Source organism: Parasteatoda tepidariorum, chromosome 11, assembly GCF_982258835.1.
Source record: "Parasteatoda tepidariorum strain Cologne lab strain chromosome 11, Ptep-v5.0, whole genome shotgun sequence".
NCBI lineage: Eukaryota > Metazoa > Arthropoda > Arachnida > Araneae > Theridiidae > Parasteatoda > Parasteatoda tepidariorum.
In genome coordinates, this window is record NC_141765.1 from 71,860,419 (window position 1) to 71,886,462 (window position 26,044).

At 29.9% G+C, this 26,044-nt stretch overlaps 1 protein-coding gene across 1 annotated transcript in view; it reads left to right on the forward strand.

Annotated features, from left to right (window-relative positions):
• Positions 1-26,044, forward strand: part of Syn (synapsin) — a 305,997-nt gene that overhangs the window by 114,903 nt on the left and 165,050 nt on the right. Inside the window, exon 5 of the mRNA XM_071187941.2 lies at positions 16,830-16,887. Within this exon, the coding sequence (XP_071044042.1) occupies positions 16,879-16,887 (9 nt within the window). The 5' untranslated portion in view covers positions 16,830-16,878. The remainder of the gene's footprint in view (positions 1-16,829; positions 16,888-26,044) is intronic.

Here is a 26,044-nt window from a genome sequence, read left to right on the forward strand (position 1 = left end):
AACAACAAATAAAATAGATCACAAAAAGTAAAAATAACATGTAAAAACAGAAAATGAAATAAAATAAAAAGAAAAAACATTAAAAAGGGGACTATAAAGCGAGTAGCAAAATCAGATCAACTTACATGGACAGAAAATTTTTCAAGAATGATTTGAAAATGTTCTCGCAGAAAGATTGCCAGATTACAAAATATGAAAACAAAAGCGCAAATTGAGTGTAAGAAGAGGGTTTTAAAGTGTCGTTCTTACTGCACTGCTGAAGTGATTTGTTATTCTGAGCTTTGATTTGTTAGTTACCAAGGATGGGCCCGAAATGGATGTGCGCAAGGTAATATTATACTGGATAATTTTAGAAATTGATCATAAATAGTTTTAGAAGATAGATGTTTATTTAAGAAAACATATAAAATAGAAAAGAGAAACATAAAATGTCTGTTTTGCAAATAATTTTAGTCGCGGATTTGCACGATATGGAATAGCACATAGAAAAATTATTTAAATTATCAAAGAAAAAAATTTTAATAGATAATTTTAACATGGATTTGCCCGAAATAGATTTGCACATGGAAAAATTAACAAAGAAAAAAAAAATTTTTGTTGATAATTTTAGCCACGGATTTGCCCGAAATGGATTTGCACATGGAAAAACTGTATAGATTAACAAAAGAAATTATTTAGTAAAAAAATATTTAGTAAATAATTCTAATCACGGATATGCCCGAAATGGATTTGCGCATGGAAAAATTATACAAGTTAACAAAAAAATTATTTAGTAAATAATTTTGGCAATGGATTTACCTGAAATGGATTTGCACATGGGAAAATTATAAAAATTAACAAAAAAAAAATGTTTAGTAAATATATCCACAAAAATATACGATTAATTCAATGATTTTATATAAAATTTTATTACTTTAGTTGGTTATCCATTGCTTTTTATCAAATTTTGAAAGAGTTTATCGATTAGGTTTTTGGATAAATAAATATTACTACATATTCTTTTAATTCTGTTCATTTCATTAAAAGTGGTATTTAAATAGATGCTCCTGGAAACATTAGAATTCCAAATAACTAGTTTATTAATATTAAAATTAAAATCATTTTTTTTATCGTATAAATCAACAAAGCAGATATTTTCAACCTTCATAATACATTTCACATACATCTATAATTTTTCTATTTTTTATTCTCCATTTTGAACTTATATATATATATATATATATATATATATAATATATATATATATATATATATATATATATATATATATATATATATATATATATATATATATATATATATATATATATATATATATATATATATATATATATATATATATATATATATATATATATATATATGCACTTTAGAGTGAGTCAGAAAAGAAACTTTTTCAAGGGTCTAATTTTATTAATACTAATCGAATAATGTAGATTTTAAATTACGAAATCACACAGAAGAACCTTCTTTTTCTGAAATAACATATTTTTTTCGATGGATTCAGATTATTGACCTTAGCTGCAATATAGGGAATAGCTGCAATCTGGAAAAATATGGTACCAAATGTTAATATTGAAGGCAGGACCTCTAAATTTTGGAGTCCTTAATGTTAATTTAACTTTCTGTTCTCAGTCTCTTGGTTAGTTAGTTTGGTTAGTGGATGAAAAATTTCGCACACAATTATAAAATTTGTTTAGACAAAGAATTTTTCTTGAACAATTTTTTTTTAAAAATAATTTTTAGTTATTTTATTTAATAAAAAAAATTGCTTATCACCCACAATTTTGTGACCAACCGCATTAATATGACAATGTAGTCAGCATTACGCATAGGCCGCCTTTACTTCCCAGGCAAGCTAGTAGCCAATGATCTATATAGCTTGGTGGGCTTTATGCCACCACTGGGGATCGATCCCCACTACTTTACAACAACAGTTTTGTGCCTCAACCACAGAGAAATTGCGACATATTTTACTTAATGATGATCGAAAAAAATATTCAACTGTAAACAAATTTTACACCATTTTAAACAGCTAAATATTAAGTTTGAGCTAATGGGTTGAATAGTTGCTGAGTTATGAAATTTGATAATATTTGATAATTCTATTTCTCAAAAACTGCTTGGCCAATTTCGTTTAACATTTTTATTTTGTCATTTAAACTTATATCGTTTAAAATGGTGCAAAAATTTGTATGCCTTTTGTTCAATATTTTTTTTCATCATTATTATATAAAATAATAAATATGTATAATAAAAAACTATTAAAAGTTATTTGTACTAAGAATTATCTTTGAATAAACGATTTTATAACTAGGTGCGTTTTTACGATTTATAACAAAGAATCTCAATATGAAATAGATATTAAGAAAACTATCGACCGCTTTCCTTACTGAATTATTGGAACCAAATTTTCTAGATCGCGAATAATGTTTTGATATTGAAAAAATTAAATCTGTAGTAAAATATGAATATTTATTCAGAGAAAGAACGTTTTTTGTCTGATTTTGTAGCTTAATATATAGTTATCATGAATTAATTATCATATTTGGAGTCGACACTTTTTTTGTGAAAATCCCTGAGAGTAAGCTTTTACATAGCTTCAAAGCATATTATTTAAAAATCGCATTATTTTTTGGTGCATACAAACCAAAATTATGAATGAATCCTTTTCATTTTTAAAATACCAATGATTGCTTATTAGCCTATGCTCTCTTCTTAGTTATTAATATGAATATTAAATTCAATTATAATAAAACTTTCAGACATTGGTTCAAATAATTGAAATGATGTTTCAACAATACATTAATTAATATATATAGTTAATTGAAACGAAATTTGGAAATAACGAAAACGAAATTTGGAACAACGTTAAAACTAATACATCGAAGTCGTTTTCACGATACAATTAAATTAAGATGCATTAATACATAAATTCATTAAATAAAATTAGTTTTTACCATTACCGAGAGAATATTAACATAAATATGAATTATGCTTAATTGGCAGAATACAAGCGGAAAGAAATGAAATACTATAAAATTATTTAAAACAACTCACACATATATACAAATTTAGATAAAATGCAGAAAAAATTATATTTATTACACATTTAAAAATATAAATACCTTGCGTAAAATATAACAGATTTGCTTAAGTAACGATGCTTTTTTCAACTTGTACCTTTTTGTACTTGATTACTTGTACCAACCTTGTACTTGAATTCGTAACCAACTATTTTGTACTTGATTACTTGTGCCAACCTTGTACTTATATTTGGGACCAACCTGTTTGTATTTGATTAAAAAACCAACTTAAACTTGAAAACTGACGATTTCAAATTTTCGCCAACATTGAAGTTTTTGGAAGTGAAAATAAATCAAAATAATCCACGAAAGGTGTTAATGAACTTAATATCGGTATCCTTTTCATTGTTGTTTGAATTTAACTACACTACTTGAAGTGCATAAGTTTGCCGTTAACCAGAAATAAAGTGTTCCTTCACGCGATATTTTTGGTTGTTCAACACATAATTCGGAGGAATATTACAGTACAGCTATGCAGCAGTATAATACACAGAAGAGTAATTACATTATGACCACCTTGCTAACAACCCGTAGGACCACCTTTAGCCCTCAAAACTGCTAGCACCCGCAGTGGCATTGATTCCACAAGGTGCTGATAGGTAGTCTGAGGTATCTGGTACCAAGCGCTCACCAGCTGGTCCTGCAATTCCCTCACGTTGCGAGGGGGTAGCGTGGCAGCACGAATTTGGTTTTCCAAGCAGGACCACAAATGCTCTATTGGATTAAGGTCAGGGGAATTTGGGGACCAAGACATGACTTGAAAGTACCTGGAATGTTCCTCTAACCAATCCATGATGACTCGACCCTTATGACATGGTGCATTATCCTGTAGGTAAACACCATTCCCCGCAGGAGAAAATGTTGCCATGAATGGGTGAACCTAGCCTGCAACTATGTTCAAGTAGCTTACAGAAGTCAGGGATTGTTCTATGAGGATTATGGGTCCTAATTTGCCCCATGAAAACATTGTTCCTGGGCGAGAAACCATGAAAACCTGGGCGAGTCCATTGTTATAGATGGAGGGTGGTCATAATGTAATGGCTCTTCGGTGCAGTTTGTTCATTTTTTACTTAGTAAAAATTTAATAAATTTGTCTCGAACACTAAGTAGTTTATTTTTGTTAGTTAAATAATCCCTTCCCCAAGCAGATACGCCATAATAAATATGCATAGTATAAAGTTAGTTGCTTTAAATTTGAAATCATAGAATATGCTCAAGATAAATCTTAAAAAGCATAAATATTTTCAAGCTTAGCTGAAAATTTTGCAGTGATATTTGAATAACCATTAAAATAAAACTGTCTTGTGTCCAAATTATTTCTTGGCACCATGCAATGTAGGGAAAAATTTAAAAAAATATAGTCACTGGCCTAGGCCGTTTTTAACAGTGGATACTTTTAAAACATGTGTCCATTTCCTAAAATAATTAAAACCTTTTAACGAAAAGAAATTAATAAGATTTAAATTTTTCCCTTGTAACATTTCTAAAAATCTGGCAAGCATTAAAAAATTCAGTTTCTTTACATAGGAATTAAATGCATAACAAAATCTACAAAAGCAACTTTCTTAAAAAGTAATCATTTGTATAAGATTTTTTAAGTTCGAGATTACACCTTTAAAATCATTATTTTTTTAATATATATTATTTTCACTTTCGCTTCTAAACTCTAGTTACAGTTACACAAGAAAGAATAAGTATTAGTTTCTTTTGTATTATTTATAACACATCTGATCACTATCCTAAATTTAAGAGCCGTTAATGCCTTGACTTAGTGCCAAAATTGTTTGAATACTTTTTAATAAACGATGTAGAAAACAAATTTTAATAGAAAAGATAACTTCTGACATCATTTAATTTTGGCATAGCACCAACTTCTTAGCTAACTTTTTTTTTATCTAGATCGATTTCAGCTGAAAACATTTTCCAAAAAGTTATTTTCTTAGAAAAAAAGAAAGATTCTTTAGAGCAAATGAAATTTTCAAAAATTTAATTTTTGATTTTTTTTCAATTAATTAAAAATACTCAATGTTTTAAACTCTGTAAAGATAGTCCATGTAGCGAAATTTTCTGCAAAGTATGTCAAATTTTAATTTACGTTTTACAGTGCATAAATTAGAAAAAAAAATTTGAAAACCTTCATGAGCTTTGATCAAAGGATATAGTAAATAAGATTATTACGTATTAAAATGTTGTCTAAATAATTCGAGAATTCGAACTAAAGTTCTGCATAAATTAATGCTGATTAATTTTTGTACGCGATTTTTACGTTACGATTTTTAAGAAGTCAAACGCGGAAAGGTACTGCCTCTAAATAACCAATCTGGTATATACACCGAAGAACCATTACATTATGAGCACCCTCCATGTATAACAATGGGCTCGCCCAGGTTTTCATGGTTTCTCGCCCAGGAAAAATGTTTTCATGGGGCACATTAGGACCCATAATCCTCATAGAACAATCCCTGACGTCTGTAAGCTACTTGAACATAGTTGCAGACTAGGTTCACCCATTCATGGCAACAGTTTTTCCTGCGGGGGATGGTGTTTACCAATAGGATAATGCACCATGTCATAAGAGTCGAATCGTTGAGGAACATTCCAGTGACTTTCAAGTCATGTCTTGGCCCCCAAATTCACCTGACCTTAATCCAATAGAGCATTTGTGGTCCTACTTGGAAAACCAAATTCGTGCTGCCACGCTACCCCCTCGCAATGTGAGGGAATTGCAGGACCAGTTGGTGAGCGCTTGGTACCAGGTACCTCAGACTACCTATCAGCACCTCGTGGAATCAATGCCACGGCAGGTACTAGCAGTTTTGAGGGCTAAAGGTGGTCCTACATGTTATTAGCAGGGTGGTCATAATGTAATGGCTCTTCGGTGTATATCTAGTATACGAGAGTATCTAGTATACCAGATATATATATCCAGTACATCCGCTTTATATATAATAGTATAATATATAAAGTTATTACTTTTTGGAATAATTCTTTAGTTTTGGAATGTGTACGAATCTATAATGTATAATAATCAATCTAATAATGTATAATCTATTACAAAATATAATCCTTTTAAATTTAATAGAACTCATTAATTTATATAAACTAAAATTCAATCCTATATTTTAATTATTAATGATTAATAATGTAACATGAGTAAGAATTTGTAAAACGATACGTAATTTTACTGCAGCTTTCATGATATTTATTTTTACTCTTTTACCTACAATAAGTTAGTTTTTCTGTTTAATAAACTCTTGTCTTGCCTAATTAACCCGCTTCACCATTTTCAAACGTTCATTACCATTACAAATATCACATAGCTATATAACTTTTAATTTTCTGACATCATTTGTGCTAATCATTAGCAAAAATATTTACAAATTAATAATTGATTAAGATATCTCTGAAAAATATTTCACGATTTTTGCACTTTTATACATTTTATAAAAAATACTATTGTTGTGTAAAACAATTCCCAATTTGTTGAAACTTTTTTTTCATATAAATTTTCAATTCAACTGGCATTTTTGAAAGTTGAAATACATAAATTTGAAATAGAAATACATATAAAGATGAGTCTGTCTGTGATATATAAATTTACATTTCATAGCGATATTCTCGAGGCGAAAATCTTTTTCCTGTTCCAGGGAACTAGCTTTAAACTCAGAACATTTCCTTTTTTTTTTTTTTTACTGCACATTTTTACTTTCCCCACCTCAAATGAAATTCTTACTTTTGAGAAGTATCACTGAACCTGTTTTCTATGCAAATTCTTGTTGTAGAGGAATAAGATTGAGTTATTTTAGGATTATTTTGAAACAAAAGATTACGCAGTAATACAAAGAATTTATTGGTTTGAAATTATTTGTGATATTTTTGTGTCCTTGCCTACTTTCAGTTCTTTTTAATCCATAAATATTTTTTAACTTAAATAATTTTTATACGTGGGGAAATATCTAAGGAAATCTGACGAAGTAACAATGAAAAAAGCGGGACAGGAAATAACAAAATCCGTTTGATCATCTGATGAAACTTATGCCGAGCGTTTTCTTTCCTCTTTGTTTCCTCAGACACTTAAGCAAGATTTTTATTATCTCACAGATCGAATTCGCAAGAATTTAATAAGTTTTTCGTTATTACTTTGTTTAAATAAAAACTGCCGACCCCAAATGTACATACTTAAGCTTTTAAGAAAATTTTAAATATATATATAAAGGATTATGATTACGAAATACCCAATATACGCTTTTGAACAATATTTCCAGTAGCACCTGCAAAGATGAACTGAAAAAATACTGAAATGAAACAGCCAAAACATCGAGAAATTCTTTTGTGTACAACGAGTATTTGTACCTACAGAAAGAAAAAATGCAAGTTACGGTAATTTTCCATGAGTTCCCACAGAAAAAAATACTGTAACATGATTTGTAACATGAGTATAGATATTTCCTGTACGTACAGAAATTTTTTAGCAACTTTTGATGTCAGACTTTACTTGTTATATTACGGAATTGTTGTTTTCGTAAACCGAAAATTTTTCTACAACATTGCCGTAAGAAGTTTTTGGTATTGAAAGTAAAAAAAAATATTAGCAAGCTTTTTTATAAAATAGTATTATATAATTTTCACGCAGAAGTAAAATTTTTGTACTATGTTACAATTTTCAATGAAGAAACATTTCTTTAAATTAATATTGCCTATTCCTTAAGTTGTAGCGCACAAAAAAAGAGCACCCTGAATAACTTTTAATCTAATTACCAAATCTTCTCGTTCTGGGACTCAATCTCAAATATGCTAAGTGACCTCAGATATGCTAATTAATTAGTGCAGACGATATTCTAAGTTATGAAATCAGACACGAATTTCGATTTACACAACTTTTTAAAATCCGATTTCTCATAAAATATTCGACCGAACTTAATCAAATTTGTATTTTCCAAGTAAAACTACTTTCTATAAAATAATGTGAAAAATTGCATATTTCAATTTTTTTTTCAACTCTTATTTAATAAAATAATAAAAAATAATAAATATTTACTGAAAGTTAGTTTCACATGGATTGTCTTTGGATAAAAAATATTAATTATTAATGTAAAATTAACATTAAGGGGGCTCCACTTTGACCTATTTTCCTGACTAAATTATTTAGACCATATTTCCTAAATTAGTCGGATAATAGTCAAAATTTCAATTGACGTTGGCGTTGAATCCTGCTTGCAGTTGTCAGAAAACTGTAAAGAAAATTCTAAGTCATTCTTTTCTACTTAAGATTTGACATTTGCCTCAATCTAACCATGTTCTTTTAATTATTACTCAATAGTCTCCCTTATCACACATTTATTTCATTTTTCAGTCTAAACTATTTATTCGCAATGTTTTGTGTCTTTTGAACTTTTCCATTATCCACTTTCTATTGCTATTGCATCACATAGGTTTGTTGGGTTACTCTTTTCTTGAGTAAAACACAATGAGGCTTAGCATATGTGATTTATTGATGTGCCTTTCTTCCCACATTCTTTTAATAATTAAGACCAAGACTCACACGTATATAGTAATAAGGAGGTACCTTTAGTTAAAGATTAGTTATTTATTAATTTACAAAGGAGAAAAGAAAGGAGGAAACGCTACACTTTAGAACCATTTATTTCTCTACTCTTTATTCCTCGACAAAAGATGCTTACAAAACATCTCTTTTTTTAAATTCTTGCTCAAAACATAACAATATAGAGTCATATTTTTGCATTGAAATGGCACTCAAACTTCAGGAGCCGTCCTTGTGCTAAGAACGAATTGCACGAACCCTTCTTTTCCTTTCTTTTTTTCGAAAAACTAAATTGAGCATGGAATTTTTTATGTGACTTTAAGCAATTATAATACCAGAATTGTTGTAGGTTTGACGTGAATAGATTTATTATTTCAAAAGTATAAAGTCTATTTTCAGCACTTAGTCATCTAAAACAGAAGTATCATTCGGTGAACTCGTCTCTTGAGTTAAAATGGTAGAGATACCCCCATAAAATCTGGCCGCATTTTTTAAGCAATTCACGTTAAAAAAAAATTGAAATTTATGAAATAATTTTGTAAGATATTTTTGTGGTTTTTCATTTTTGGCCAAAGAATATTTAATTAAATATTCTTGTCGATTAGCTCTAATATATTTTTTTCTGAACATTCCATATTAAGACATCATTTTTTCACAAGAATAAGTTTATTTTCCAGCAAAATGAATATATCCTCTATTTAAAAAAATAATGAAAAAAATAAGCATATAAAAATTTTTAAAGCATATGCATGAAAAAAATCCTGCGCTACTTTGTAATGGATTAGATTATATATAATCTCATAAAAACAAGATGGAAAGAGTATCTAATGGACGAGACTTGTAATTATGTCCTCCTAGAAAACTCAATTGAAGTTTGAAGATTCGTCTATGGTACATGTTAGAAAAAAAAGCTCTATATTTTACTCGCCTTAAAGTTTCAAAACATGCATAAATAAAAAAGTTTATCTTTTGAAAAGTAAAGAAGAAGCACTGAAAAATATTTGAAGCAGTAAAAAAAAAAAAAACTGAGACATAAAACATACTTCTGGCCAAAGTTGGAAAAGTTATAGCAATCTGTTTGGTTGGGGAAGTGCAAAAGTCAATATTAGGAGTCTTCAAGATTTTGTGCCAGAGGGCCGCCGCAATAAAATCGAAAATCTTGGTGGCCGCAAAATTTGTTAGAAAACACAGTTTAGCCAAAGAAATTTTTAAGGATAAAGGAGATAATTTTAGTGTAGGTTACTAATTTTTATTTTTTTATTTTCATTTCCCTTGCATGCTTGCATTTCGTTAATATTTGAAATAATGTTTAAGTGGAATCAATTTACTTCGAGCATTTTTGTTAATTTCTGAAACAGATAAAATATGTCTGACGCAGAGATCTACTAAGCCTACTAAATTGGAAAAAAAATTAGAAAATGAATGATAATCATTTCAAACTAAATTTGTAGTTTGACATTTAAGCTACAATATCATGTGAAATAAGAGCAGTTGATATTTTGAAATAATCCTTTGTTCTTTGACTGAATTAGTCCAATAAATTATTATTACTCTCACGTAAAGAGTAAAAATATTATAAATTAGAAACTTTATTTAAGCATCAGATGCATTTTCTTACTACTAGTTTATCATTTGGAACATTTAACATTCTATGGCTTTTTTCACTTTCTTATCCAATAATTATTTTAAACTGACTGCCAAGATTCGACGGGCTATTAAGGTTTCAGGAGTCACTGCTGACTCGCCAGCCGCGCGTAGAAGATCCCTTGCCTGTATCTTTTAAAAAATGATAAACTAGTTATTTTAATTAGTAAATGATATACTATTTATTTTTATTAATATGCTAGTTATGCCAGTAAATTGAATTACAACAGAGAAGAATATAATAAAGGGAATTATCACAGTAAGGAATATTATAAAACGAGTTATGGCAAAACAAGTAAAGAAGTAATGAAGAAAAAAGTCTGATTTTAAATTAATTTAAACTTCCTTCAACATTAGGGTGGTGATTTATCATTTAAAAAACTCGGGCGCAAAAGATAAGCTTTATAATTTTTATTATTACTAATTATATACGTAATATTGCGTCAATTAATATCATTTCAATAGGATATGCTACATTAAGAAGTAATTACAATTGTGTCAGTTTCATATCTTATTACATTGGCGCTTTCAAAGGTGGAACGTGCGCTTAAAAATGTAAAAAGTGCTGATGAATCAATCAAAAAATAGAAGCTTGCAAAATTGTTTAAATGTTCCTTTCAATTTATTATCAAAAATGAGAGCTAAAAGGATTTTATATCAAAATACATTATAATAATTGCTCTCAAAAAGTTGGGACCGTTATTGTATGAAGCTCCTGACTTTTCTAACACATTTATTATCTTGAAAAATATCCTGATTTATTATCCTGAAAATTATTATACTGACAATTGAAATTCGTTTTATGAATTAAGGTTGTCATAAAGTCATTCAAATTAACAGTAATCCGAAGTATTTTTATAGTTTTCTTTATAATAGTATCTTTCACAATAAGTAAATTAAATTGTAAACCAATAAAACTGATAGCACGGAATTAATGTGTGACTAACGTGATAACTAGATTAGTTCTTATAAAGTTTAGCTGTGATTAAGAAGTTAGTGATCAGATTTATCTACTAAGTACTTTTTCGTGACCTTGTAATTAGCTAATAGCAGACACAGCCACACTCCCATTTGTATAGTATTTGATTACTAAAGTTAATTTATACGCGAGAAAAAGAAACACGAAATAATTTCCTGAAACTAAAAGACAATTAATTCAGAAAACTTAGCAAATTTCATTAAGTATATCAATAATTAAAAACGTTATAAAATTATTTATTGAAATAAAAAATATTTATTAGAGGGATTACTCAAATAATGGCCTAAATAAATTACCCTCTATCTTGAATTCACTGTTTTAAAAAAGGTTTTTTTAATTTTAATATATTATCGGTAATTAATTTTATCAAGAGGAAGGAAAAGCAATGTTGTTTGTAACAATGTCTCAAGTATTATTACAACCACATAAATGTTCCATATGTTCTCAAATAATATCAGTATTTGTGATTTAAAAGATGAGATAATCGTAGATGTATGGTAAACATTTAAAAAAATCAAAGATGAAAAAAAAATTTCATTATTCCATGCCTAGTTACAAAATACTTTGTAACAATTTTCTACAATGATTAAAAAAACATTGTCATGTTTGAAACGATGTCTCTAAGATTCTCACAACCATAACAATATATTTGAGACCTGCTCAGAAAGCAACAGTAACACGAAATCTTCTATAAAGTAGAATCACTGAAGAAACATGTCTAAATGTTTGAAACTAGCTCATCAAAAATCATTTCAAGGGGTGATTGACCTGTATCACCCCATAAGTATTCTTTGTTGGAAATACAAATTTCAACACGTAAGACTTAAGATCAATACAACATTTTATGGGATTTATATATATATATATAATGGGATTATACATATATTATGGGATTTACCCATATATTATATCAATTTTGGAATACTTCAATAAAGCATTACAAAAATAGTGGCTTTTTAATTTACCAAAACAGTTTATTACTTTTGATTTGCCTTGGTTTTATTCAAATCAGATGGTGCATAAGACGAATAAAAAAGGGAATAATATATGAATTTATGATGTTCTGTTGAACCTGAAGACTTATTAAATTTTCATTACGTCATTGAAAATAACATTTATGAACACAGGCATATAGAATTATTTTTTTCTAACGAAAAACTTATTTTTTAATTTTGTATTCGGCATCGAATCGGACAACACTCACGGTGAATATTATTTTAAACAAATAATAACAATGCATTTTAAGCAAATAAAAATCCTGAAAATTATTAACTTAATATATACCTGACACAAAAGCATCTTGGTTTTTGTAATCTTTCTCTCATTTATAACAGTATCAGTTCGTAATTGATACGGAAAAATTGATTGTTACTCATTTACTTTCTATAAAAAGTAATATTCTATTACCCGGTGATTTTCTGTAAAATCATCTTCGCAAAACAACGTATTTCTGTGCTCCATCATTAAGCTTTTTCCTAAAATAAAACATAAAGCACGTCATATTTTTTTAGAAACTATTTTAAGAAAAAAGCGTAATGAGACAATGTTTAAGCATTTTGACAAAACCGGAAGCGAGATATTTCTTACAAAACTAAACGAACAAAAATTTTCATCTAACCCATTAAGATTTTAAAAAATATACTTTGCGACAACGATTTAATAAGGTATCGTTAAGTAAGTGATAGTGTGTTTATTTTCCTTCCTGTCTCAAGCTAGAATGTTAGCTCTTGATATAAGAAAATAAAGTAAAGTTAAAAGTAGGATAAAGAAAACATAAGTCTATTTACTGTTTAGAGTTTAGTAAAGAGTTTCAGATATTTATTAGACGAGAGTTTTGTTTAAAATTGCTTTCCCCCTTTCAATTTATAAGCTTTCTAAGAGTTTTTTTAATATTTAAAGTTTTTTTAACATTTTAAATAGTTTTTTCTTTCATGAACTTTCAAAATCCACGAACTTTTTTGTCCATTTGTGAAAATCTTTTTTTAATTTTATATTCATCTATTTTTCAATCTACAATTATTATATTATTTAAAATGATGCTTAAACGTTTTTTTTTTCAAATATGAAAAATTTGTCTACACGAAATCATTCCTTCTATCATAAATAATACTGTACATCCTTTACTCTTATTCATAAGTATTAATCGTGATAAACTGATACTTTATTAATTAGAACTGATACAAATAAGAAACCTTAATTGGGCAATCTCTTGGATGCAGAGGAGGTATTTTATTTCAACTCTTTACATCTGCCATTTATTTAATCGTTTATAAAAAAATTCATTTTTATTACTACTATTTATATGAATTGGAAAAATTACATTCATGTAAAAGGAGATAGGATTATTATTATACACTGGTTATCATAAATTAAGGAAAAATCACAAAAATAGCGATAACTCTTTCAAAAGTAAGCCAAACCGTGCAAAATTTGCATATGTTGTCCACTAAGAGTAGCTGAGTAAAATTGCAATATGCAAATTAGTGGCGCTGCACTCGGCTTACGTCATCTGCCTGGAGCATAAAAGTCCAAGTTTGAGAGAAAGCACACAAATTTTACTGTGATTACGACATTGAAAATCTGAGATAGCCAATTCGTAATAATGACCTCTAGGCATCATTTGCCTGAAGAACTACGATGGAGAGCCATCGGGAGACTAGAGGCAGGGCAGAGTCAATCAGAAGTGGCCAGATGGCTAAATGTGAGTCCATCTGTGGTTCATAGACTTTGGAGGCAATTTCAAACCACAGATTCGGCATCTAGGAGGTTCAGTCAAGGACGGCCAACTGTTACGACCAGTGCCGATGACCGATATTTGACATTAAGTGCACGCAGGAATAGAACCGCTACTCCGACACATCTTAGATCCTCTCTTGCTGCAGCCACCGGAAGGTTGGTGTCAACGTCAACTGTGCGCAGAAGGCTCCACGAAGGTGGTCTGTATGCGAGACGACCAGCCATTTGCGTGCCGCTCACATCACGCCATAGGAGAGACCGTTTGCAGTGGGCCCGACAACATGTCCACTGGACGTCAGATCAATGGAGGCCTGTTCTCTTTACGGATGAGTCCAGGTTTAGTCTAGAAAGTGACAGTAGACGTTATTTGATATGGAGAGAACCTGGGACCCGTTATCATCCATCAAACATCCGTGAAAGAGATGCATACGGAAGAGGCAGTGTCTGTGTTTGGGGAGGCATATCCTTAGGAGGGCGCACATACCTCCATGTCTTTCCAAGGGGAACCGTGAATGCTCAGGTTTATCGAGACAACATCCTTGATGCTTATGTGCGCCCATATGCCGGGGCAATTGGTGATTGCTTCCTGTTACAGGACGATAATGCAAGACCACACAGAGCTCGCATTGTTGATGATTATCTTCAACAGGAAACAATTACTCGCATGGAGTGGCCAGCTCGATCCCCGGACTTGAATCCTATCGAGCACGTTTGGGATGCTCTAGGGAGGCGTGTATCTGCCATCAATCCGCCCCCTCAGACCCTTGCCACGCTTGCAACTGCTTTACAAGAGCAATGGCTCTCACTTCCTATTGAACTGATAGACCGCATAATTGAAAGCATCACACATCGCTGTTTGTGCTGTATTGCTCCTAGAGGCAATCATATTCCATATTAAAGGTACTTTTTCTATTGCAAACCGATACTTCCAATTTGTTTATTTTATACATGTGCTAATTTCTATACTACTATTAATGTCTGATAATTTCTTTTTATGTTGTTTAATACCTTACTATGTGTTGTATATTGTGGGTAAGTTTCATAAAATTCCATGTGTAATTTCTTGAGTTATCGCGATTTTTGTGAATTTTCCTTAATTTATGATAACCAGTGTATTTTTAATGCAGCAAAAAATCATATATTTTTTATTCTCAGCAAAAATAAACATTTCTCTGAGAAATAGATCTGCAAAAAGAAAAGTAATCGCAGTTATTTCCACACATTTTCCTTCAATGCAAGACTACTCACTTAGAAATTGGATATCATTTCTCAGAGATGTCAGAAGTCACGTAGGAAAATCTTTTTTATACTTGCCAATGCAATTCCCATATTCTAGATTTAAACATTCATAAATCAAATGCTATTCTATAGAACGAATTGAATATGGCAAATCTTTTTGTGTCCACATCAAAAAGAGTGTGATTAAACGAAGTGTTATTTATTTATCAAAATAAATAGTTTCACATAAAAGCAGATCAATATATATATATATATATATATATATATATATATATATATATATATATATATATATATATATATATATATATATATATATATTTCTTCACATGTGTCTTAAGGGAAGGCCTCGGCACGGGTTACCATAAACAAGAAATTTGATCCTTTAGTACATCAAACGTAATGGCATCTTTCTTATTTTCATCCACTGCACAATTTATGTTCGTGACCTTGGACTACTAAATTGATTCGTGCTGAGGTCTTCTTTCTTCTAGGAAGTGTTGCTTAAGGCCGGCCGTACTACTAAAAGTCAAATACAAAAAAGTAGCCTTTATGTGAAAGTTGTCAATGATCGAAGAATTAGTAATGTTGCTCAGGGATCTTCAAGCTGTCGAGTGATTAAAGTTTGTAGCCTCTCTTGTAAAATACAGAGGGCAGACAGAAATGCTTATGAGGAGAAGGTGATTCTTGAGATGGCCAGGCCCATTCAAAATTCTGAAATTTGCAAAGAAATCTATCGGGGGAGGTGCATGGGAATGGAATAGGGAATAAGTCTGGATCACATTTTTCCTGCATCATTAACAGTTTCGTTATTTTAAGCAAATTTTTTTGTTGTCCTGACTATGGGGGAAGAATTTTGATTGGCCAGCCGATAAACCCTCTCGTTTTCATATATATCATAATGACTGGGAGTCCACCGGAAGAAATTCAATCAACCATAGTTGATAAGTTCATCGATTTCTTGTTTTGTTTTCTCTACACGATTCGACTAGCTGCTTTAAGAAGAGCGAAGTGAGAAGATGGCTGACTGCGAATCAACAAGGAACCCAGCATGATTTAGAGATGAAAATACTGCTTCTTGATTGCCTCCATCTCAGCTTCTAAGTTTGTGACCAACCCTCTTCTCTTTTTGCAGTCACTTCTGCATGTCTCTTCGATGATAATTTATTATCAAGGAACACATCTTTTTTGCATAGATCTTAATTTTCATATCTAATGATCACTGAGTGTTCTTTGATTGGCAAAGTAAAAAGTCGGTACTTTGTATTGAAAAGGAATAAGCCAAAGCTTTAGAAAATTACTTCGTAACTTAAAATATTGTCTGCACTAATTAATTAACTCATTGAACTTAAGAATCCTAGTAAGCGAAAATCCTATCGTTAGAACAAAAGTTATTAAGATCGCATTTTTTTTCTTGCATTGCACACACTTATTTTGAAGAATTTTCTGAAGAGATTGTATGATAATCAGTATTATCAATCATTAAAATTATTTCATTTTTCTGTGTACTGTACATAGACTGATGAACAGTAGTGAGTGTTATTATTTTTTACAATTAAAACAAACCATTTAATTAACAAAAGTTTTCTATCCTTTAATTTAGGTCGAAATACTTCCGTGGGAAAAGAATTCATGGAGATTGGGATATCCGTATGGAGCAGGTATGTTATTTTTATATCTCATAAAACAAATATAAAAATGATAATCATTAACAGATAGGTAAACTACTAGTTACATTTAAAAGTTGATACCGGTTATATTTAATGAAGGAGGAAAAAAATCTATTTTTAATTAAATATGAATTTTTGTTTATCGTAAAAAAATTCTTTTAATGTGATTGGAAAAGTTATTTTTGCTTTAATTTCGAGAAAATAATTTATTCTGCAATTTGCCACACTTATAAACCCATTTCTTTAATGCGGTTTTGACAAGGATTTTAAAAATCTATATTGAAGATAATGATTATGGGACACTCTATTTTAAATAAACGGAATAAGCGGAAGAAAATATTGAAATACAGACATAAAAAGGAAACACTGCTAAAAAAATTAGATTAAATATTTATTATTATTTAATGTTGTTGCTGCTTCTAATGCTACTTGACAATATCAGCAAGCTTGTTTGGTGAAACAAAGCTAATTTAAGGCAGAGGGTGCGTTTCTTGTATTCCATTAGCGCCATCTTTTGGCCAAGAATACTACTTCAGCCACTCACACTTCACAACCCGTTTTCAGAGTGAACCCATACATACTTAAATTCATTCATCCACAGATCGTAGTTTCGACATGAACCAGAAAACGACCAATCTCCAATTCAGTACCCCTTGAGGTATAATTTGCTATGAGAACATGGAGGATTTTGTAACCCAACAGACTTAACGTGCACCAGTCACCGTTTATTACACGGGGAGTCTTCAGCTGATGAGGATCGAATCCACGACCTCTTGAAAGTGAGCCCAACGCCCTGCCAACCAGGCTATCCGGCCCATTATTATTTAATTTTTACATTTGACAATCTTGATTTTAAGAAAATGCCTTAAAATTCACATTTGGAAATTTTAAAAGCAAAATAAAACTCATATTTTTATTAAAAAGTATAAGAGCATAATATTATAACCCTTTTTGTTAAATTTGGAATAGAATCGGTGAAAAAATTGAATAATAATGGTTAGGGTAAAAACCAGTAACAGCTTACTTCTATCGCGCTAGCGACATTGTAAGAAATACTACACCTTTCTAACTTACATGAATTTGGAATAATTTATATTTTTAAAAATATTCTTAAATTTTCATACTTATTACATTTTAGGAAGAAAAAGCATTTTTCAAATTTGTAGTACGTTGTTTCTTTTTAAACCTGAAATTTTCGATAGAAATTAGATATAAAGAGATTTTTTCCTCCCTAAATTTCAATGACTCAAATTGTATTTCGTTAAGATTCTTTTCTTATTCATTATAATCTAAAATTCCTCTTATAAATACAATTTAATATTGTAGAAACACTTTGAATCAATGTACTCTGATTAGTGTAATTTACTGCCTCTCTGCTACCAACAATCACAAAATATCTCTAATATTATGAAGAAGAAAGCCACTGCAACAGTAGACAACAAGTAAAAGAATGCAACCAAATGGGACACGCCCTAGACTCTAGGGACCTTTAATGGATGTAATGTGCAGGGGCTATTCCATGCTAAGATTGTTGATTTGGGGTGTGTTGTTTGAATGCTAAAGGTCGTTTAGGTGTTCTATAAAAAAAATAACTGGCATCCTTTTTAAATGGTTGTTTATTGGCTCCCCCCTTCTTTCATTTCCATAGTGGTTGTAACAAAATCCTTTATTTGTTTATTTGCGAACTAATATTTATTTGAATAGTGATAAATTAAAAAAAATAATAATTTTAAAAAATATACCTAAAATGTGCTAAATTATTTTTTTTTTAATGGCGGGCACTTGGAACTATTGTCCATTGGCCACAGAAAGTGTCAGAACTGCTAACTCTCTTTTCGCTACCCTGTGGGCACCTGTGGCGAAGCCACGGCGGTGGAGCAGCGTCGCCCACGTCACACTACCACAATTCGTTTATAGAGCGGATCATATTTACACACAAAGGAGAAGGGACATAGAACACAGATAGAGAGGAAGAAACATCCATGCCTTGCCCGGGATTCGAACCCAGGACCTTTCTGATGCATGGACAGTTCCCTGCCCCCCACGCAGGCCGGTCGGATGTGCTAAATTATTAAAAACCTAAAATTAACTAAGTTTTCTAACATCTGAAATGATCTAAAATGAACTAAACCATATACATAAAATTACCTACATTGGAAAAGATTAAAATAAATAAAAATCGTATTTAAATATTAGAGATGAAAAATATTTTTAATTCACTTGTTGTTTACAAAAGTTGTATATATTCCCTACGCTGCTTAAAGTTTTAGAGCGAGTTGAACTAATATCATGCAGACTTGAATAGGATGTTAAGTTAAACCATATTCCCGTGCAAGGTAAACTATCTTAACTTGATTTCATGAACCGCGGGGACCTTTAATGCGGTTACCCATGTTCGAATCCCAAACGTGGCTGGTTCTGCTCCCGGCTCGCACCGAGGTTTTCCTTTGCGGGTTGATTCCATCAAAAAGTCTTCCATAAGACAAGGACAGTTCAACGCTGGTTATAAAGGATGAAATAAAACTTGAAACCGATTTTTCTGAGAGTGTATTCAAATATTTTTAAAAGCATATTAAAACATTATTAATATTTTCAGAAGTAATTTAATTTGTTCAGAATATTTTTTCAAAATTGAACCGTAATATCTGTACTTTGAACCATAATTCACGTGACATCATGCGATCGTAAAATAAATTTATATGGTTCAACTTAGCATTTGAGCAAATCAATGCTACGTTAATGCTAATAGTGTTTCAAAATTCTATCTGAGTTTGATTTATTTGTTTTTTAAAATTGTTTTTAAAAAAACAGTTATATCATCGATTTAAATGTAATCATGTATTTTTATAAAAATGCATTCGCTATTTTAATATATTGTTAATTAATATATTTAAATCCCAAATTATATTTTTCAGTCAAGAAAAAATTGCATTAAAAATGCGTAAATCCTTCAAGTTAAAATTAATTGCTTTAAATAACGTAATAGCAAATTTAAAACTTTTAAAACTCTAATGAACTCCATTTACCATAAGTCATCTCTCAAGTGAATTCTCGACTTTTAAAAAACATTTTTTTCCTCATCTTTTGCCCTTTTAAATTCTCCCTGTGTTAGACATTTTCACGATAAGAGTTCGTTAAATATTCAGTTAAACAGAATTTTTTGAAAACATTTGATGCATTAAAGTAGAATATAAGCATGAGATATATTGTGGAAATAAAATTTTAAAGGTATAAACGAGAAACTGTCAAATTTACGAGACAAGCTTTATATGAATAGTTTGTTAAGTAAATTAAATAAAATATATTTGAACAATGATGCGGATTATAAAATGCTTTGAACTAGTTTAAAGATTCATTATGCTTCATAAATAACCTCTAAAATACAATCAATATGAGGTGCTTATCAAAATATGTATAATTCAATATATGAATAATAAATAAAGCGGAGCATTATAATAAAATGATAGTTAAAACCTTTTCCTTTAATTTTTATATAATATGCGAGCATTTTTCATAAATTACTTACATGGTGTTTCGAAAGACCATCATGAATATGTATTTTCACTGACATGTCAAAAATGAAAACAAAAAAGCATGAGCATCGTTAAAGCGCCGGAAGGAAAGAAAACATAAGGGTGATTCTTTGGAAACATGACAATTCGGACCAAAAATTTTCTTCAAATTTAAAGTCTTCAAAATATTCTAAATTTTTTTTTTACTTATTTAGTTAAATTTATTATTATCTTACAGACAGCAGTGTAGTTTATTGACATTTGCTCAAGAAAAAAAAAATAATATAGAAATTCACCAAATCTTAAATGCCAGGAAGATGGCATATTAGCTTAGAAGTTTAAAAAAACAGTCATTCTAAGCTAATAGTAAGTAACTCAACTTAAGCCTTTATGTTAGATGGACCATAAATTGCTTAAATTAATTATTTTTATCCACTGTTGAAAGAATCAAAAATGTTTTTGTATTCTGATATGTACAGAATAAAATTGTGTATAATAATCAATCTTTAAATAAATGAATAACTTTGATTACATTCAAGCATATTACAATCATACATAAACTTGGTATTAGGTTAATATTTGCTTTCCCTCTTTACAGTATACTGTTTAAAAAAATTTCTGGTAACACTTCAATGACCTGGCATTCATAAGCCAGGAAAATGGCAGCCAGGATAATGACAAATTTGCCATTTTATAGAATTTAACTTTACTTTAATTCAACATTTTGGCCAAAGACGTTTACATTCCGCAGAAAACAACAGGATTTCTTGAAATAACTCAGATAAATCTATGTAGTTTATGTTATTAATGATTTCAAGAAGACAGGAAAATGACAACATAAAAACCTACTCACCTTGAAAAATTTTTTTAAATAGATTTTGAACCAGAAGGTTGGTTCTTTATTCATGCATGTTCAGATAGGATGGTATCTAATCAATCTATTAACATAAGATATTGATTGCTGGCGCTATCTGTTTTGGTTACAAACCACTAAATGAAAGTAGTCTGGAAAATGACAGATTTTCTTGTGACAAACAAATTATTGACAGAAAATTTTTTTTCAAGCAAAGTTTTCGTAAATAATACCCTCTGCGTATACTCTAGAAATGCTTACAACGGTTGAGATAAAAAAATTAGATATTGAAAAATTTATGCGAAGTTTTGAAGCTAGATTATTGGAAATATTGTTTGTGACATGCCAAAAACATGACATTTTGAAATTCAATTAAATTTTATAGATATATAAAACAGTCGATGCTAGTACAAGGTCATTTTAAAATGCTAACAGCAATGCTATTTATTAAAATTTAAAAAAAGAAGTTCTTTTAGTAGTATAGTATTAGATCTTTGAGCAAGAGACTGTAAATTGTCATATTTCGTGAGAATCACCCATAAACACTATCAAAACTACACTATCATAACCCAAACAAACTACACTATCATATCAAAACTACAATATCAACACTATCATAACCCAATTGAAAAAGGTAGGCAAATGAGATTCCAAAATTTATTAGATTTTCGAAGGAAACAAAAAGAAGTTGATTGACGTACCTTCAAGTTTCAACCAGAGAGCAAACAGGTTTAGATTTCCTCCTCACCCGCCTTCTCAATTCTGATTTGTCAGATTTTGATATCGTTTACGTTTTTTTCATAACCTCAACGTCAATTTGAAGGCCCCACTATGTGTGACTTTTTCGTATTCATTTTGATAAGCACTCTAAAGAACACATAACTTTCCGGAACAACCTATATTTTCAAAAACTCTTATATGTTTTCATTAAATTACACACGGATCAGATGATCTTGGCGAACAAAGAGCTCAGAGTATCCTTTGGCCAAGATCTATAACATAGATAAATGGCAAAGGTACCATAGCAATTTCTTAAAAAAAATACGTAATTCTGCGGGTGCCTATAATTCTTCAATTTTCGTAAAATTTGAGCAAAAAAACTTCTTTATTAACAGCATATTTTTATTATCACATATAAAAAATATTTTATTATTGGTAAATGTTATTATTTACATATTCGCTTTTGTAAATGTCTGAAATAATTGTTAAATATTATTATTATTTCTCACATAATCGGATAATGTTTACATTCAGTATACATTTATTATAAATACTGAATATTTATTTATTATTTTTCTTTTTTTTTTGTCAGATTTCATCGAACTTAATTTTGTGTTTATGTTACCGTAATTCATTTAAAATTTCTGGATAAAGAATACTCATAAATGGATTAAAAATTATCAATAATTCCACAAACTTATAGATAACAGAAAAGTAAATTTTGTTGCTCAGTAGACAAAGCAGTTTAAACCCCAGTTTGATTTACATTTGAACGTCTAGTTTTCATCAGTTTATGTTTTTATGTAATTTATTTTAGAAAAAAATTAGTTTATAAATTGTTTCATTTGTATAATAACCCGTTTAAAGAATCTGCATAATTTTATTTGCTTAAAAAGATTTAATTTCTGAAATATGTATCACTTTATCTGGTTATTTTGCATGGTATCAAACTCTGACGAATATTATTACTTATATCAATTGTATTACTGTTACTGATCATTCACAAGAATCAGTTGTTTAAAGTACTATCTAGAATAACAGGAATGTATTGTGGCATGCAAAAATATTTTGTGAGTTTCTTTCTTTATTATTTTTATTTGATAGCAATAAAAATAAAAGGAAAATTATTTGACTGACATTCAAAACAACCTTATGTTTTAAAAACATTCGCATGCCCCTGTAAGACAATAATATTACGTTCACTAGTTTAAACCAAAATAGCCAGTAACAAATTAATAATTCGTGACCAGGTAATCGAATAAAACTTATAATTCTATAGAACTGTTAATATTATATGAAATTATTGGCTAGTATGCATAATACACAGTTATTAAATTATAAAGTTCCTTATTATTAACAGCACAATCAAACGCATTAAGAAAGCCTTTTGAAGGAAAATGATAATTCAATTTCTATATATGTGTGTAACATAAATAAAGAGCTTAACCCTTGGATTAAGCGTAATTTAGTGATCCCAATACCAGTGAATATTTAGTTAAAAATATGCTTCAATATTTTTTAGCTCAGTTGCACATTATTTGATTCTTTCACGAAAAGAATAGTTAAAAAACTGGGTCAGGAAATTATCCTACTACTCATTAATGTTATAAAAAGCTTTGTAAAGAATAGAGAGCTTCACTAACTATAAATGTCTTGGTCCTAGGTGAGCTAGAAAATTGAGTGGTGACCAAATACATACCACAAAACATTATGAACTTGGTAAATCTAAATGTGGTTGCCAAGCATAACACGGTATGTCGTGTGTCCTACAACACTCGATAAAAAAATTACACGAAATTAAATGCAATTGATTTGCTTTTAGGAATCTATTTGATTGTGTGAACTACAAGGATTCTGCCGTCGGTTTTGCCTTGAAGCCTATTAGTCATAGAAATTTGCATTGAAACCAGCTTCATATCTATGGGTACCAGCTTTTTTGGAAAATAAAAGCTTACTAGTGACCACACTACCATCATTATGCTGTTAGTCTGGAAATTGTAAAGCCATAACCTCTGTGATCTCCCTGACCCACAATGGGGTATTACGGAAATACTTTTAATAAAAATAGTATGATCAGCTTAAACACCTTCCTGGTAGCCTGGTCGATAGGGCGCTGAGCCCATATCCGAGAGTTCGTGGGTTCGAACCCCGCCGGTCGAAGACTCCCCGTATAGTAAATGGGGACTGGTACACGTTACGTCTGTCGGGTTACAAAGTCCTCCATGTTTCCATAACAAATCAATACCTCTGGGGGTACAGGATTGGAGATCGATCGCTCTCTGATTTAGGTCAAAATTACGATCTATGGATGAATGCATGAATGGGTCCGCCTTATAAACAGGTGTGACGTATGGTGTGGTAGAAATCAAATTCTTGGCCATAGATGGCACCACTGAAAAACAAGAATCACACACTCTGTGCCTTAAATTTGCTCGTTTTCACCAAGCAGGCTTTCCCGTATGACAAGTGGCATTAGAGCCAACCAACCAACCAGAGATATACAGCTTCCTAATATAAAAATATTTTATTCTTATTATTTCGATATTTTTCAAAGATAAATTTCTTAAACATATATAAATATTTTCTTCCGCTCAACTCATCAAACATAACTAAGTTTTAAAAAAATAGAACAAAAAGAACAGTTTGCAGTACTTAAGATTATTAGTTACGTAGAAAAAAACTAATTAAAAAAAATTTATGATTTGTATCAAATAACCCTGTTAATACTAAATAAGAAACATAATTAATCAACCAATAATCCGTAACTTAAAATGAAAATAATTGCGTCAAATCCATTTCCGAATATCCATGTCTGTTAAATGTATGTTTCGCCTCAGTAGAAAAAAACTAATTAAAAAAAATTTATGATTTGTATCAAATAACACTGTTAATACTAAATAAGAAACATAATTAATCAACCAATAATCCGTAACTTAAAATGAAAATAATTGCGTCAAATCCATTTCCGAATATCCATGTCTGTTAAATGTATGTTTCGCCTCAGTAGAAAAAAACTAATTAAAAAAAATTTATGATTTGTATCAAATAACACTGTTAATACTAAATAAGAAACATAATTAATCAACCAATAATCCGTAACTTAAAATGAAAAAAATTGCGTCAAATCCATTTCCGAATATCCATGTCTGTTAAATGTATGTTTCGCCTCAGTAGAAAAAAACTAATTAAAAAAAATTTATGATTTATATCAAATAACACTGCTAATACTAAATAAGAAACATAATTAATCAACCAATAATCCGTAACTTAAAATGAAAATAATTGCGTCAAATCCATTTCGAATATCCATGTCTGTTAAATGTATGTTTCGCCTCAGTAGAAAAAAACTAATTAAAAAAAATTTATGATTTGTATCAAATAACACTGTTAATACTAAATAAGAAACATAATTAATCAACCAATAATCCGTAACTTAAAATGAAAATAATTGCGTCAAATCCATTTCGAATATCCATGTCTGTTAAATGTATGTTTCGCCTCAGTTATTCGCCTATTTGAAATAGTTCACTGAGTGGGAAAAAAACTCTCGAAAGAAAAAAGAACTTCTCCAGAATGCCCTCAGGGAAGTGGGGACCATTATTCTGCAATATCGTCCCGTTTCCAACCTGTCTACGAAAAGCTAAATGAGTTGGTGTGTGTCTCCTACAGATATTGATTTACGAAAGAGCAGAACAAGACTCGGTTTAACGGATTTGTCTACTCTACTCCATGAGTGGAAAACATTTATAGAGTTTTATTTTCAATTTGAATTGTTTGCGGGCAACGACTTTATTTGAAAATTATGTTACAAAACTTTCGATCTTTGTTTCTTTGAATCTGATTTTCTTTTCAAACAAATGGAAAATTTTATAATATACAATAGGGAGAAAAACAATTCTTTTTTCAAATTTCTGAATTTTGAGTCGTAAGAAAGTAGTTTTCATTTAGATTCTGGGTGACCAAAATTTTACTTAACTGTTACTTTGCTTTCTAGACTTAATAATTTTACCTAAAATAATTAAAATTTGTTTTGTATGCATACTTTTGAAAGAGTTTAAAATGT